This window comes from Octopus bimaculoides, chromosome 6 (genome assembly GCF_001194135.2).
Source record: "Octopus bimaculoides isolate UCB-OBI-ISO-001 chromosome 6, ASM119413v2, whole genome shotgun sequence".
NCBI lineage: Eukaryota > Metazoa > Mollusca > Cephalopoda > Octopoda > Octopodidae > Octopus > Octopus bimaculoides.
Window position 1 is genome coordinate 3,317,539 of NC_068986.1, and position 14,302 is coordinate 3,331,840.

Sequence of the window (14,302 nt, forward strand, 5' to 3'; positions counted from 1 at the left end):
GTATTTTAAAACCAAAAGTTTTTTTTTTTTAAAAAAAAACGAAAAACAGTGGAAAGTTTGGGAATTAATGGGGTAGGAGTGGGGAGTAATATTTGATTTTTTCTTTTTTTTTATATATAATCGTATTAATTCTATTATGCAGAAGACAGAATCGAAAAAAAATTTTGAAAATTCTTAAAAATAAAGAAGTTTTGATGGGTTTTAGTGCGTGTTTCGATCAAAACTCTGCCGACCTTTTTTTTTTATATTGTAATTCGCATTTGTGAATGATATATTTAAATCTAATCCTCGGTATAAACTTCAAAGGAAGTTTTTTCAGAAAATGTATCGTTTAGCTATTGTTTCTAGCATGTCGGAGGTAACATTTGCTCCCCAACTCTTTTTTTACCAAAATTTCTTCGGATTCCTGTTTTTGATATAGATTTGGATTTTGCCCCAAAATCAAGTTTTCAAAATTTTAATTTCCCCACTCCCCACCCCAATATTTTTAATTTTCATCTTAAAGAAACACTCAGATCCCCTTCCCCAACCTCCACATATCACCTCCCCACTTTCAAAAAGCTAAAAACTCCGAATGTTTCACTTTAAGCATTGAATTCTACGCACTCGTGAAACATCAGACGAAATTGAAACATTCAGAGTTTTTAGCTTTTTAAAAGTAGTAGGAGGCGATGGGTAGGGGAAGGGCCATTGAGCGTTTCTTTAAGAAAAATTAAAAAAGGAAAATTCCCAGATTCAATTGTTGAATAACTCTTGTGTCAGGATTTCTCTTCCCCCTTTCCCCTACAAATCTTTGAGATCCTACATTAAAGAGTCCAGTGGCACATCTCTTCTCTACCTTGAACTAAGCTAAAGTATTTTTGGTTTTTTTTAAGAAAGACATTATGTTAATGGGGCTATTGAAATTATTTCAAAACTACCAACTGAAAAAAAACAATCCATTTTCAACAACTATTAATAAATGACAACTCTGAAACTAAAAACTCAGAGATTTTTTATTGACATTAAAAAAAGGTGAAATAATGATAATGGTTTAAGAAATTCTGACAAAAGATTTCAACAAGAAAGTATATTGGTAATATTGAATATAAAATAGCTATTCTCTAAATCTTTAACCCTTTATCATTCAAATTACTCAGTCAAATGTAATGTTTATTCATTTACATTGGATTTAATCAATTGACTCTTAGCTTCATAATTTCAATGATGTGATTGCAGGGTAGGTGTAAGAGGCTGGATCTGGTTAATTTGAACATAAAACAGGTAGAAGATTTGGATCTGATGTAGCCAATCTACATACAAGAGGGTTAAACCTTCATAAAAACAAAATGGTTGCATTTAATATCCTCAAATATTCAAAATTTATATTAAAATATAAAATCTTTAGAGTTATGATTTATCAGGTTGGAATATGTTTCCTGTATTTAGACTTTATTTTGATGAGTTTTTTATATATACAAATCAAATACACCCGATTTTATTTCTGTAAAACATTATATATATATAACATAATGCATTATAAAATTATATATTATACAATGTGCAAACATTATCCGATATAAAACTCATTATGTTGGGGAGAGTAAACAGCAGATACATGTTAATTATATCAAGAAATTTACATATATGATTGGGAAAAGGGAAAAAAGATTTTTGATCACATATCTAAAACAAAAACTGTACATAGATCTTTATTTTCACTTCTATCACCAAAAGAGTCATTGATTAGTTAAGTCCAGTTATAATCCCACAATGTGGAATGAAGATGTCTAAAATTTAGAATATGAGCAGTCTTAAAAATTTTCATAATGATGTTTAAAAAGTGCTTTTGTTGTTTTGCCAGCTTCATTACAAGCTCTTTCAACGCTTTTGGTTATTCCATGTGGTCCACAACTGAAAACACCAACATTTCGCACCTGAAAAACAGAAGCAAAAGATAAAATCATTTTTCTAAAAAAAAAAAAAATCATTCTCTTATATATATATATACACACACATTATATATATATATATATATACACACAGTAAACTCTCCGTTTAACATACCCTGATTTAATGCATTTCAGATTTAGTGGACTGAATGGTATGAATTTCAACTTTTGGTACAGGGCTAAAAATTTTCAGAGCAGGATAAAAATTGATTATATTGATCTCACGTTAAATGTTGATGATGATCCCAGTGTTCAACTGGTACTTATTTTATCAATCTCCAAAAGGATGAAAGGCTAAGTCAACCTTGTCAGAATTTGAACTCAGAACATAGAGCCAGAAGAGTTATTGCTTAGTATTTTCTGCTTCATGATAATGATTCTGACAATTTGTCATATCAAGGATAACAATAATTTTCCTTTCTGCTCTAAGCATCAGGCCTTAAATTTTGATGGGGCGGAGGGCTGATTGATAACATCAACTCCAATATTTGACTGGTACTAATTTTAACAGCCCCAAAACGATGAAAGGCAAAATTAACCTCAGTAGGGTTTGAACTCAGAACTTAAAGATGGATGAAATGCTGCTTAGCACTTTGACTGGCATGCTAAAAATTTTGCCAGCTCACCAACTTAATAATAATAATCCTTTCTACTAAAAACACAAGGCCTGGAATTTTGAGGGAGAGGGTAATTCAATTACATTGACCCCAGTGTTTCAAAGGTAGTTAATTTATTGATCCCCAAAAGAATGAAAGGCAAAGTTAACCTCAGTGAAATTTGAACTCAGAGTGGACAAAATGTTGCTAAGCAAAAAAACTCTTATTTACTCTCAAGAAAGGAAAGTAGGAATTACACATCCTTTATGATACTTTGAAAATTTTATAGAATACAAAATGCATGTATTCCAAAATGGTTCCTAAGCTACCTTCAGTTTAATGAACATTCAGTTTTAAAGGACATGCCTTTCTTTCAATTAGTCCTTTAAATTGAGGATTTACTGTGTTTGAAAAAGATTTTATAATCTGTCACATAGAAGTTGCTTATGAAATATAAATGGAAAATAATAATCAGAAAGTAATTGAATAACTGATACTGCTGAGCCATGGTCGAAAGTATTTCAAACATGAGTATCTCACCGATTTGTATATCAACATCTGATGCAATGGTCAGTAACAGCTAGACCACAGCCGATGATTTGGTCACTGAGGTGTGTGTTGTGTATCTTAGACCTTTTAAAAACAATTTTCAAAGCATGGCCATGTGGTTTAGCAGCTCACTTTATAACTACATGGTTTGGGGTTCAGTTACACTGCATGACACCTTAGGCAAGTAATTTCTATGACAGCCCTTGGCCAACAAGAAAGAAACTGTGTTGAAGCCCGTCATATATACATATGTAAGCATGTGTGTGTGTTTGTGATTGTCCTTCTCCCTGACAGATAAACACCCGGTGTTGGTTTGCTTATGTTCCAATAGATTAGTGGTTCAGTAAAAGAGACTGATAGAATCAGTACTAAACTTAAAATGCTGTGGTAAATTTGTTGAGGATGTCTGCAATGACAGGACACCCATACAACATATTTACACGAGTTTTCAATAATATTCTAATAACTTTTATAAACTGATCCCATTGAAAGGAAATAATGCTCATAGAAAAACAATTTACCTGAGAATTGCATTTATGTATATGCTGTAGCATTTCAACAAGTTGTGGCCTCCCAAAGTGTGTTTTAGCTTTTAAGCCTGTAAAAACACTTCTTCCCATTGAAAGTTTCTGGAAATATTCTTCACAAATAAACTGCAATGATAAAAAAAAAAGTTAGGTTTTCTTTGTAGCATTTAAAAATTCTTAAATGACTTTTTTTTTTAATGTACGAACAAAAGTTAATCAAGAAGGCTGCAACTAGATTGAAGTATTGTGGAATATGTAGATAGTCCGTGTGTTATAAATGATGATAATAATGCAAATAGAACACTTTTAATGCTCATTGTTTAGTCATTTTATGGCCATTTTTCAGTGCTGGCATAGGTTGGACAGGGACTTACTTGAGGCAGCATTTTATTGGATGTCCTTAAACAAACCTAACCAGTTTTTCAAAGTAGAAAAGTCATTATTCCACTTATCTTTGAAAATGCAAAGCAAACGCTTTTAATGCCAACATGGAATGTAAACATCATCACTGTTTCACTCTGATGGTGAGAAGCCATGTAACATCATATCTATCTATCTATCTATCTATCTCACACACACACACACACACACACACAGATTCCATCTACCAATCCCAATTCTACTCACAAGACATTACTTGGTCTGAGACTATTGTTGAAAACATTAGCCAAGGGTGTCACACATTAAGATAGGACTTACAACTATGTGGTTACAAACTATACAATAAATTAATACTTAAATGAATGGATATTCAGATTTACAAATTTAACAAACTAATGGAAGAAGAATAAATTTAACATACCATCATTGCTGTCCTCAAATCATAATTCTGAAAGAATTTAGTGATAAAAATCTCTATTTCAACCAATCCTTTTGTATCGACTCTTTCTACCTCTTGAAGAATATCAATGAGCCATTCAAAATGTCTGTGACTACCAGTGACCCAAATAAAATACAGCTGAAATAAAAGTTTCATGAAAATCATTATTTTTCATCTACTTTCAATACTAGTTTAGGGTGGACAGACACTGGTTACCTACCCTCTTATATGGGTAGGAATACCACCTCTTGCCTACATGCATTTCATTTTTGACTTGGCTATCCTTTCTAACATCAACTTCTTTACATATTGTACTGGATGCCTTTTTATTGTGGCACTTGCACCATAGAGTTTGCCATATTCTCAGTATGACTAAAGGATTCTTAAAACAGAAAGCCATCATTGCAAAAAACAGTCATTAATTAACTTAAGAATAATTAAGCACCAATAAATGCAGAGTATGTTTAGGGAGTTGCTACATGGCTGTTTGACATCCTAGAAATAAATCTGGTCTCCTTGAAATTACTCCCTAAAACCTTCGTTGGTCAGAGTTCGCCATGTATCTGCACCTATATCAGAGTGTAGTCCTGGGTAAGAATTTTTTTTATGTGCATAAATAACAGTTGCCCATACAGACAAATCTTCCTTCTCCATACCGTTGATCATGTCCAAGCAAAAAGTGCAAGGTCAATGCACCTTGGCACCAGTGTCGTCATAGGCATTGCCATCAGAACACAAAGAGCCAGAATGGAAAACACAAAGCATCTTATCTGCCACTTCATCATTTCTACTTATGCACACATCTGAAAGGATGGAAGGCAAAATTGACTTCGGTGAGATTTGAACTCAAACACAGAATGAGAACAAACATCAAAAAGTATTCTATTTGATACTAACGATTCGGCCAATTTGCAGTCACAGATTATACCCTCCTGCCTTAAAGAGGAAAGATATTGTATGACATAGTCTTCGATGGCCATGCCTAGAATGCTGTAGGTTGATCCACCAGGGATAACCTTGGGTTAAACATCTAGCTAGTACTTAGATTATCAACCCCAGTAGAGATAAAATTGTTGTCTGCTGGACTTGAACTGCAAACCTAGAGAAGAGACAAAATATAAACCACTTCTTGTAACTTTGGTAACAGAAATATATAAATGTGGCCGTTGCCAGTACCGCCTGACTGGCTCCCGTAGGATTTTCGAGCGAGATCGTTGCCAGTGCCCCTGGACTGGCTTGTGCGGGTGGCACATAAAAGACACCATTTCGAGCGTGGCCGTTTTCGTGCAGGTGACACGTAAAAGCACCCACTACACTCTCTGAGTGGTTGGCGTTAGGAAGGGCATCCAGCTGTAGAAACTCTGCCAAATTAGATTGGAGCCTGGTGTTGCCATCCGGTTTCACCAGTCCTCAGTCAAATCGTCCAACCCATGCTAGCATGGAAAGCGGACGTTAAACGATGATGATGATGATGATGATAGGAGAGTTCAAATTTTTGCCCTAAATAAATTCTTTATGTTCATTGAAGGCATATCTAAAATATACCTGAATAAATAGATGCAGGTATGGCTAATTACCAAAACTCATCGTTAAATAAACTTATTTTTCAAATCATAGCAAGTCAAACTAGCAATAAAGACTTGTTTCCCTTTTATAGCTCATTTCAATGGAATTCTACATTGTTAAAAGGAATGACACAATGTGTAGGAGAAAATCGTTACCCAAACGGATGGAAGTAGAATGCAGCAACTAATTATTTAACAGTTAACTAGAAGTAAAGTTTTCAACAGAGTTGGAAATTCTGATAAAAATTACAATGCAAAAACATGAGAAACTTTATTTTAAAATGGTTTCATTTTAAAAACATCATTTAGGAAAATAAAAACTTTTAAATACACTCTTAAAACAGCAAAATCTCAGCAGCATTGATTTAAATTATATTCTGTAACTCACTTTTTGACATCTCATCTTGTAAGTATTTTTTATTGCAGACATTTTCACAAAATCCTTTAAGATTGAAGCATAAGGTGTTACTCCAATTCCAGCACCAACCAAAACACTGATGTCAAACCGATACCAATCTTGTTGTCCAGCACCATAAGGACCATCTAAATATAACTGAAAGTAAAGCAAAATTAGACACCAATAGAATGGTAATTACTGTTAATTGGTAAAATATTCTTATATTAAACTGGATCAATAAATAAAACATTTCATCCTTGACTCCAGTGTTGCTATTGATGTCTTTTGTCTCTAAACAAACAACAGTGAAGATACCAAAAGCTGATGGAACTTAGTCTGAGGACAATTCTCAGGCATAGCTGTGTGGCAAAAAGCAAAGCTTGCTTCTCAACCATGTGGTCTTAGGCTTCAGTCCCATAGTGTGGCACCTTGAGTAAACACCTTCCACTACAGCCCCAGGTCGACCAGAGCCTTGTGACTGGATTTGGTAGGTGGAAACTGAAAGAAGCCTATTGTATGTTTGCGTGTTACTTTATATTAAACTAGAAAAAAAAAAATTTTTTAACTCCTTATTTTTATCTGTTGAGTTTATTATTACAAATATTTTCTTAAGAATTTACTTTTGGATAAGGTTCTTCTTTTAGGTTCACAGGATCAAATATTCCACGCATCTTCCAGGTCCATGGTCCAAGAGCTCTTATATGCACTGAAAGTGTGTCTTCATAAGGTGCCGATGTCAAAGTAAAAGGATGGAATTCTCCAGCACTAATTGAAGCACAGGCTATTTTCACCCATTGTCCAGACTTGTAATCAAAATCTTGTGGGCGTTTAAACTCAATATAAGTTACATCTGGAATTAAAAAAAAAAATTGCATTTATTAGAATAAAAGAAAAATGCAAACACATACAGTCTTCAAATGAGCAGACCATAACAGAAAAAATTAGATTCAAATACTGCCATGGTTAACTTTGCCATTTATCTTTCTAGAATCGATAAAATTTATAACAGTAATACTATGGGGCTGGAGTCATTTCATCATCATCATTGTCATTTAACATCTGCTTTCCATGCTGGCATAGATTGGATGGTTTGACTGAGGACTGGCAAGCCAAAAGGCTGCACCAGGCGCCAGTCAGATTTGGCAAGATTTCTACAGTTGGATGCCCTACCTAATGCCAACCACTCTGAGAGTGAAGTGAGTGCTTTTTATGTGCCACCAGCACAGGTGCCAGTCAGGCAGCACTGGCATCAGCCATGCTCGAATGGTGCTTTTTATGTGCTACCGGCACAGGTGCCAGTTGGGTGGCACTGGCATTGGCCATACTTGAACGGTGCTTTTTACATGCCACCAGCACAGGTGCCAGTCTGGTGGCATTGGCTTTTCTTGTCCTGGAGAGTCAAGACAGGAAAAGTTTGCTAAGTCAAAAATGCCCAAGACATGTCACGACAGCACCCTCAAAACTCCATCAAGGAGTCGAGGGCTCAAAGCAAAGTATAAGCAGAAGGCCAGACATTTGGTGTAAGGGACAGCTGCCCATATCAATTCCAGTAAACTAATGATATGTTATTTTTACTGTTCTCAGAAAGATTGAAAGCAAAGTTGGCACCAACAAGCTTTAGAAAGGCAGTTACAATAAATGATACCAACCCGAGTGCTTGAGTGATACTTATTTTATCAACCCCTTTCAGTATGTTTACTCCTAATTCCTTTATCCAGTAATACTAATGAACAATTCATCTACCAACTATGAAGGGTTCTCTCTTCCTCACAGAAAGATAGTTTATTCCACTTTGTAACCTTGTTTTTCTTTTTGTATTCCCTATTTACCTGTTGGTAAATAGCAAACACAAAAAGACCACCACTAGTTTCTTCAAAACCAGTTTACAATGTTTACTAATTCACAATTAGTTTCACTTTGGGTACAAAAGCTTTAAATTCCAACAATTATGAGTATTAGTCTTAATGTTATATAAAAATAGTAATCCAGTGTATGCAACTGAGGCAGTATTAAATTAAACTAGTTATCTATGTATTGTAGCTAATGTATACACAATAGGCCAGTTACGGTTGCATCTCTCTGAGATAACATCTCTTATGAATGTGCTGTGTTAAAAACAGTTATCAGACAGAGACAAAAATCTGTCCCAGCATCAGTCAGCAGGAACACCAAATACGTTTCAGACTTTTTAAACCTTTTCAGTGACATACTTGCAGCCAATCACATGCTGCAGTCAAGAATTTATTGCCTTTAATGTAGTAGAAAGTAAATAAAGCATTCACTAATATTATGAATAGCAACCTGGCTGAATAGAAATTTGGAAATATGTACTTGAAGCAGTATTAAATTAAAATAGCTATTTCTATATCATACTTAATGTATACACATTGCTGATAGCCCAGTTACTATAGTATTTGTCCTGATATAACATCTCTTATGGATGTGTTGTGATAACCATTTGCTACATCATTGAATGTTTTGTTCACTTTTTCCTATATTAGAGATGAAAATTTCTCATTCAAGTATGTTTGGCTGCAAATATGTGCCATTAGGAAGGCCTCTCCACACCCAAAGAAAGGTCAAAATGTATATGGTATTCTCGTTGGCTGCTATCAGGAAGGATTTTCATCTCCCTCTGACATTTGTGTTTTTAACACAGCAATCTTTGAAACATTTTTTCTGCTTTCTAATAAATAGCGAGGCAGAAAATGCTCATCAATAGAGATGAAGTGCAGCCATTTGTTACTCTAAGTATTGGATTGGTAACTTATGCCATGCTTTTGCTAATAGTTTTAGTGTCTGTGTAGTCAAGAGCAGACTCAAACAACTTCTTGGCTCTTTCACACTTGACTTAGTAGAGCATCTTTCCTTACATCCAGCCGTAAAGAAAGAGGGTTGCACCAACATCAAGCTGTTATTCATTAGAGTTGAGTCGATTGGATCAATCTGAACTGAAGTGCCTTGCTCAAGGACACAATGCTCTGCCCTATCCTGAAATTGAATCCTCAATCTTATGATCATGAACAAAAACACCTTAACCACTGAGCCACATGTTTTGGGTAAACACTTGCATGCTGACGGCGCTGCTGTATCCTGTTTCTGAATAGAGGAGTTGGTGTCTCATCAGACAATTAAACAGCTCTGTAGGTTTTTCAGCCCCTTTCGCAGAAACACCTAGAGCTGCCTAAGGTCACCCACTGATGTAGGCAACAAAGCTCCCACAGAACAACATTAGATTTTCTAGTCAGAGGACTCAACATCTGGGCCAGATGTTTCTACCATCTTTGATGTTCATTTGTGCTGCACCACTCATCCTCACTCAAGACAACTGTGATGGCTTGCTTTCTCAGGATTTTGACAATTTTCTGGCAACATCTTTTGTGTCCTGAATAGATTGTCCCAAACTCCTGAGCATCAAGTAAATTCTGGCTCCAACAAATCCTCTAACGCCTATCTCTACAAGAAGACATATTGCCTCTCAACCACTGTTTTTTTTCTACATGAAGTAAATAGGGATCATAAAGAACTTACCACTGGGCAGTTTCTCAGCTCGGATAACACTTATTTCTGTACGTTTTCGGCTTAAACTCACCAATTTATCAATACTGAAAAGAATAGCTGGTCCAATAAAATAGACCCAAAACATTGGTCTCTGCACAACCACTGCACTACCATGAAGTATTGTAATGATATACAATGGAATTATTAGTTTATGGGTGAGCCAAAATGCACTGAAGATATAACGTCGACTCTGCTGGGTGGCAAACATATACACAACACAGACAAGGATTATTAACAGCACACCAGTAATTCCTGTGGGAGATAAGAAATCATTAAGAATATGAACAAATAAACATATCTAAACATACGCACACAAATTCAGCACAAGCACATACATGCATATCAACACAGACACACCATTAGATACACACACAAACATATTTACTGACAATGCTTAACTAATTTGGAGAAAGATATAACATTAATCTGATATTATCTGCAACTGAATAAAAGAAGATTTAAGTTAAAAGATCTCTTTAGTAAAAATTTAAGAGAAGGGTTCTTACCAGTAATGTTTCCAAAAACCCAAAAGTGAAATTTGGGTAAGTAATCAGATCTGTGGAAAAAAATAAAAAAATAATTTTTTTTATTAGGCTTTTGAAAACAAGCACTATTTTGAAAATTAACTTTAATTATTGATATATCAAAATCTATTCATGTATTTATTCACATATATTTTAAAAAGAAACATAATATAAATTTACAATTTTAAAATGAACTTCAATTTTATTTGTATAATATACCAGTTTGTTTTCAGTAGCAGAATTTTCTTACCTGAAGACAATGTTTCGAAATATACATAAAAGTGCTGAAGGTTGAGTGGCAACATGATAGAAATTGAAGCCATATCCAATTACATGTAGCGCTGTTAAATATAAAAACATGATTTAATTAATGGTTTTGGGAAATGAATTTTCAATGACTTCAAAGAGGTTCTATGATAATTGTAATTAACAACTTTGGTCCTAGTTAAGATAACAATATTACAATGTAATAGAATTGTTTTTAATTTATGCACAACGGAACTACTGTTATGCACACACACACATCCTGAACCACATCCAGAAAAGGATCAGCTGATCAAATGGTATTCAATCAATTACGAACAGACATGCTCCAGTCTCTGACCTATAGGCATGCTGTATCCATTTTTCTATCTCTTTCAATGCAATTATTATGGCCTCTGCTCCTCACAGCTGACTGGTCTTATACTGCTTCTATTCAGTTACTTCCAACTCACTTGTCTCTCCACCTCACCCCAACCTTGTTACATCCAATACCTTGTTCCTATCAGGTGGCAAAACCCTGCTGAGAATTTTTTCCCATTTGTCTCCTCTGATAAACAGTGGCACCACACAAAAAATGTCCAGTGGGATTCAGGACATTAAATGATTGTGATATCCCTCCAGACCAAGTCTGAGTGGTGTAGAATTTATTCTACTAAAAGATACCCAAAAGTCTTGGTGGTGGTGTCAAAATAGCTTTTTTTTTTTTTTTTACCATTCTGAATTTCATTAGATTTGAAATGAGGCATTTTTGAAAATATTCACAAGTTAACTAAATACCATTATTATTGCAGAACTTCACAAAGGAAATGAGAAAAGAATTCAACAAGAAGCAAGAAGCTGCATTGCATAGGACCTGTTCAACCATACAAACATTGAAAAGCAAAGAAAAAAAGACTAAAATGCATTTATCATATAAGGAAAAAAATGGAAAACTAACCTGTGAAGAAGAGTGCATTCCAGGCTACTAATTTATGGAAAGCAACATTTGAATCAAATGGAATATACATGTTGAGAAATGTGCCCCTCAAAAAGGTTATAAGGTTTCTACACATTGTCAGCAGCAACAAGCTAAAATTGAAGGACATACTTGCTGCAGCACCTCGAGTTACACTCAAGCCATAACCCATCATGCGACGCAGGCCAACATGTTCATTTTCTACTGAATAATCTGAAGTAAAAAAAAGACAATATTGACACAAGAGGTTAGTCTTAACTTGTTTTAGGTTTATATGTGGTCAAGCTTTTAAAAATTAGTCTTGGCACTGAAAATAAGATAGTAAAGGAAGCTTTGGCATGGCTGCTTGACCAGATAGAAGCAGCAGCCAAAGTTCCCTCAAATCTACCTCTACCACCTAAAAAAAAAAAAAAGAAAATAACACATTGCAGACCGTTTTCCTGGACATTATTTCTGTAAGATTGGATGTTCAGGCTCAGAAAATCTGTTCAAAGATTTGTTCAGAGTTCATCTGTAGTGAAATGATAATTGTTTCTAATAAAGCACACAGCCAGTAGTTTTTAAGAAGAGGATATAAGTTCAAACTGTTGACCCCTGTTCTTAACTGGTACTTTATTGATTCTAGGGAGATGAAACAACTGATTTGAACTCAGAGCATAATGAATCAATGCTCTAATGATTTTCAACCCTTAGGGAAAAAAAAAGAAAAGAAAAAAAGATTCACATGGATACTTACAATAAAATCTTTCAGCAAAAACTCCCAAGGTAAAAGTGTAGAGCAAAATTAAAAAGAAAATGTGCTGTCTGTAGTTTTCCACAAAATTTTTCACTGAAATTATCTTTGCTTTAACAGGGGTATATTTTGTAAAAGATACAAAATTCCTCTGCAACTCGTGTTTGTCAAGATTTTGTTTGGGGACTGCTAGTTGAATTGATTTGTCCAAACTGAAATAGATAAAAAAAAAAGTTGAAATAATAAATGCTCTGAGCAAGATAAGATATAATTTCCTCAGGAAAAGAGAGAGTAAGAAATCCTTTTATGGTTTTTATTTAAAAAAAAACTAAATATATGTATACATGTGTTACAACCAAATGCCAAGTTGACTGACCAACTCTGAGCAACAGACAATGACAACCAGGATGATTGAGCTATAGTTTACAGATGTAAAAAATTATATTTAAAACCCTGAATCCTATATTTTTCTGGCCCATGGCCTTACCTCAAACCAGTTGCAGGGGGAACATGTCAGGGACCAAATTGCAGTTGTTGGAACCAAAATTTTGGGAGCAAATAAATGTTTAAATGAAGCTTTTGTGTTGTTCAATGGCTATAAGTCATGTTTAAATTTCAACACACAGTCTCAAATTAAGTTACTAGCAACAAGTATATTTCCAAAATTGTTTAACAACTAATCAGCGTTTTTTAATATTCTCACACAGCCAGTAATGTTGAAGGAGAGACAAGTCCATTAACATCATCTCTAGTGCTTTGCTGGTACTTATTTTATTAACCATGAAAGGATAACTAGATAATCCCATTCAATCAAATCAAATCAATACGTAATATGGTGTGAAGGAATGTGCTTAGTGATTAGTGTTGCACTCAATCACCAGATTGTTGGTTCGTTTCTCAGATCAGGTGGCATGTTGCGTTCTTGAACAAAACGCTTCATTTATGTTGCTCTAGTGCTGTGTGTCATAAAAGGCAACTAAAAGAGTTTGAGGTAGGATCTGCACTCCAGTCTCGTCCAATGAAAGAGCCCTAAATAGAATATGAATATACATGTATTGAAATATGTGCATGCACATTGCATCTTGGTTGATCTGGATAGGGTGGGGTAGTAGGGAAGGAACCACTACAACAATAACAAAAGTCATTTATTCTCTACCATCACAACCACCCACCACACTACAACAACAACAACAATTACCACAAGGAATCCACACTATAATGGACTGAGAGGATCGAAGTAATAGTTATTTCAGAGAAATTAATGATATAACAATAAAAATAGGGACTTACTTTCGCTTTCCTGGGAAACATTCCTTCGGTGCTACAAATATAGAAATATCATAAAACAAAAATTAGCATTTTTAGTGAATGTTTCGTAGAGTGTTATAGCTAATTGAGTTGTTTCCCACTACCTTCTATTGTTTATGTTACAATATATTGCTGGTGTTTATGTTATTAACCAAGGATAGACCAAAACTAAAATTAATTCTGGAGAGAATTCAAATCAAATGTTAATCCACAAGATTCTTAGAATATATTTTTTTCTTTTTTTGTGGCAGCTTAATCAAAACAAAGTTTGCTGCTTCTTGCTAGAGAAACAAAGTGAATAACAAATCTTTCTAATTTTGATCCAAGGTCAGCAATTTTGAAAGGAAGGAGCAAATCAATTGCATTGACGCCAGTACTTGACTGGTACTTTATTTTATTGATCCTGAAAGGACGAAATGTAAAGTTGACCTCAGCAGGATTTGAACTCAGAAAGTAAAAAGCCTGAAGAAATGTCACTAAGCATTTTATCTAACATGCTAACAATTGTCCCAGCTCATTACCTTACAATAATAATCCTTTCTACTATATGCACAAGGCCTGAAACTTTGGGG

The 14,302-nt window shown here is 34.6% G+C and overlaps 1 protein-coding gene across 2 annotated transcripts in view; it reads right to left on the bottom strand.

Annotated features, from left to right (window-relative positions):
• Positions 1–977: 977 nt before the first annotated feature.
• LOC106882005 (dual oxidase) overlaps positions 978–14,302 on the bottom strand; it is a 59,340-nt gene continuing 46,015 nt past the window's right edge. For both annotated transcript variants that reach the window (XM_014932549.2, XM_014932557.2), the window contains 11 exons: positions 13,713–13,743; positions 12,426–12,634; positions 11,672–11,902; positions 10,721–10,811; positions 10,453–10,502; positions 9,917–10,198; positions 7,006–7,235; positions 6,377–6,541; positions 4,406–4,561; positions 3,598–3,729; positions 978–1,916 (listed from right to left, as the gene is read on the bottom strand). In XM_014932549.2, the coding sequence (XP_014788035.1) occupies positions 1,794–1,916; positions 3,598–3,729; positions 4,406–4,561; positions 6,377–6,541; positions 7,006–7,235; positions 9,917–10,198; positions 10,453–10,502; positions 10,721–10,811; positions 11,672–11,902; positions 12,426–12,634; positions 13,713–13,743 (1,700 nt within the window). In that variant the 3' untranslated portion in view covers positions 978–1,793. The remainder of the gene's footprint in view (positions 1,917–3,597; positions 3,730–4,405; positions 4,562–6,376; positions 6,542–7,005; positions 7,236–9,916; positions 10,199–10,452; positions 10,503–10,720; positions 10,812–11,671; positions 11,903–12,425; positions 12,635–13,712; positions 13,744–14,302) is intronic.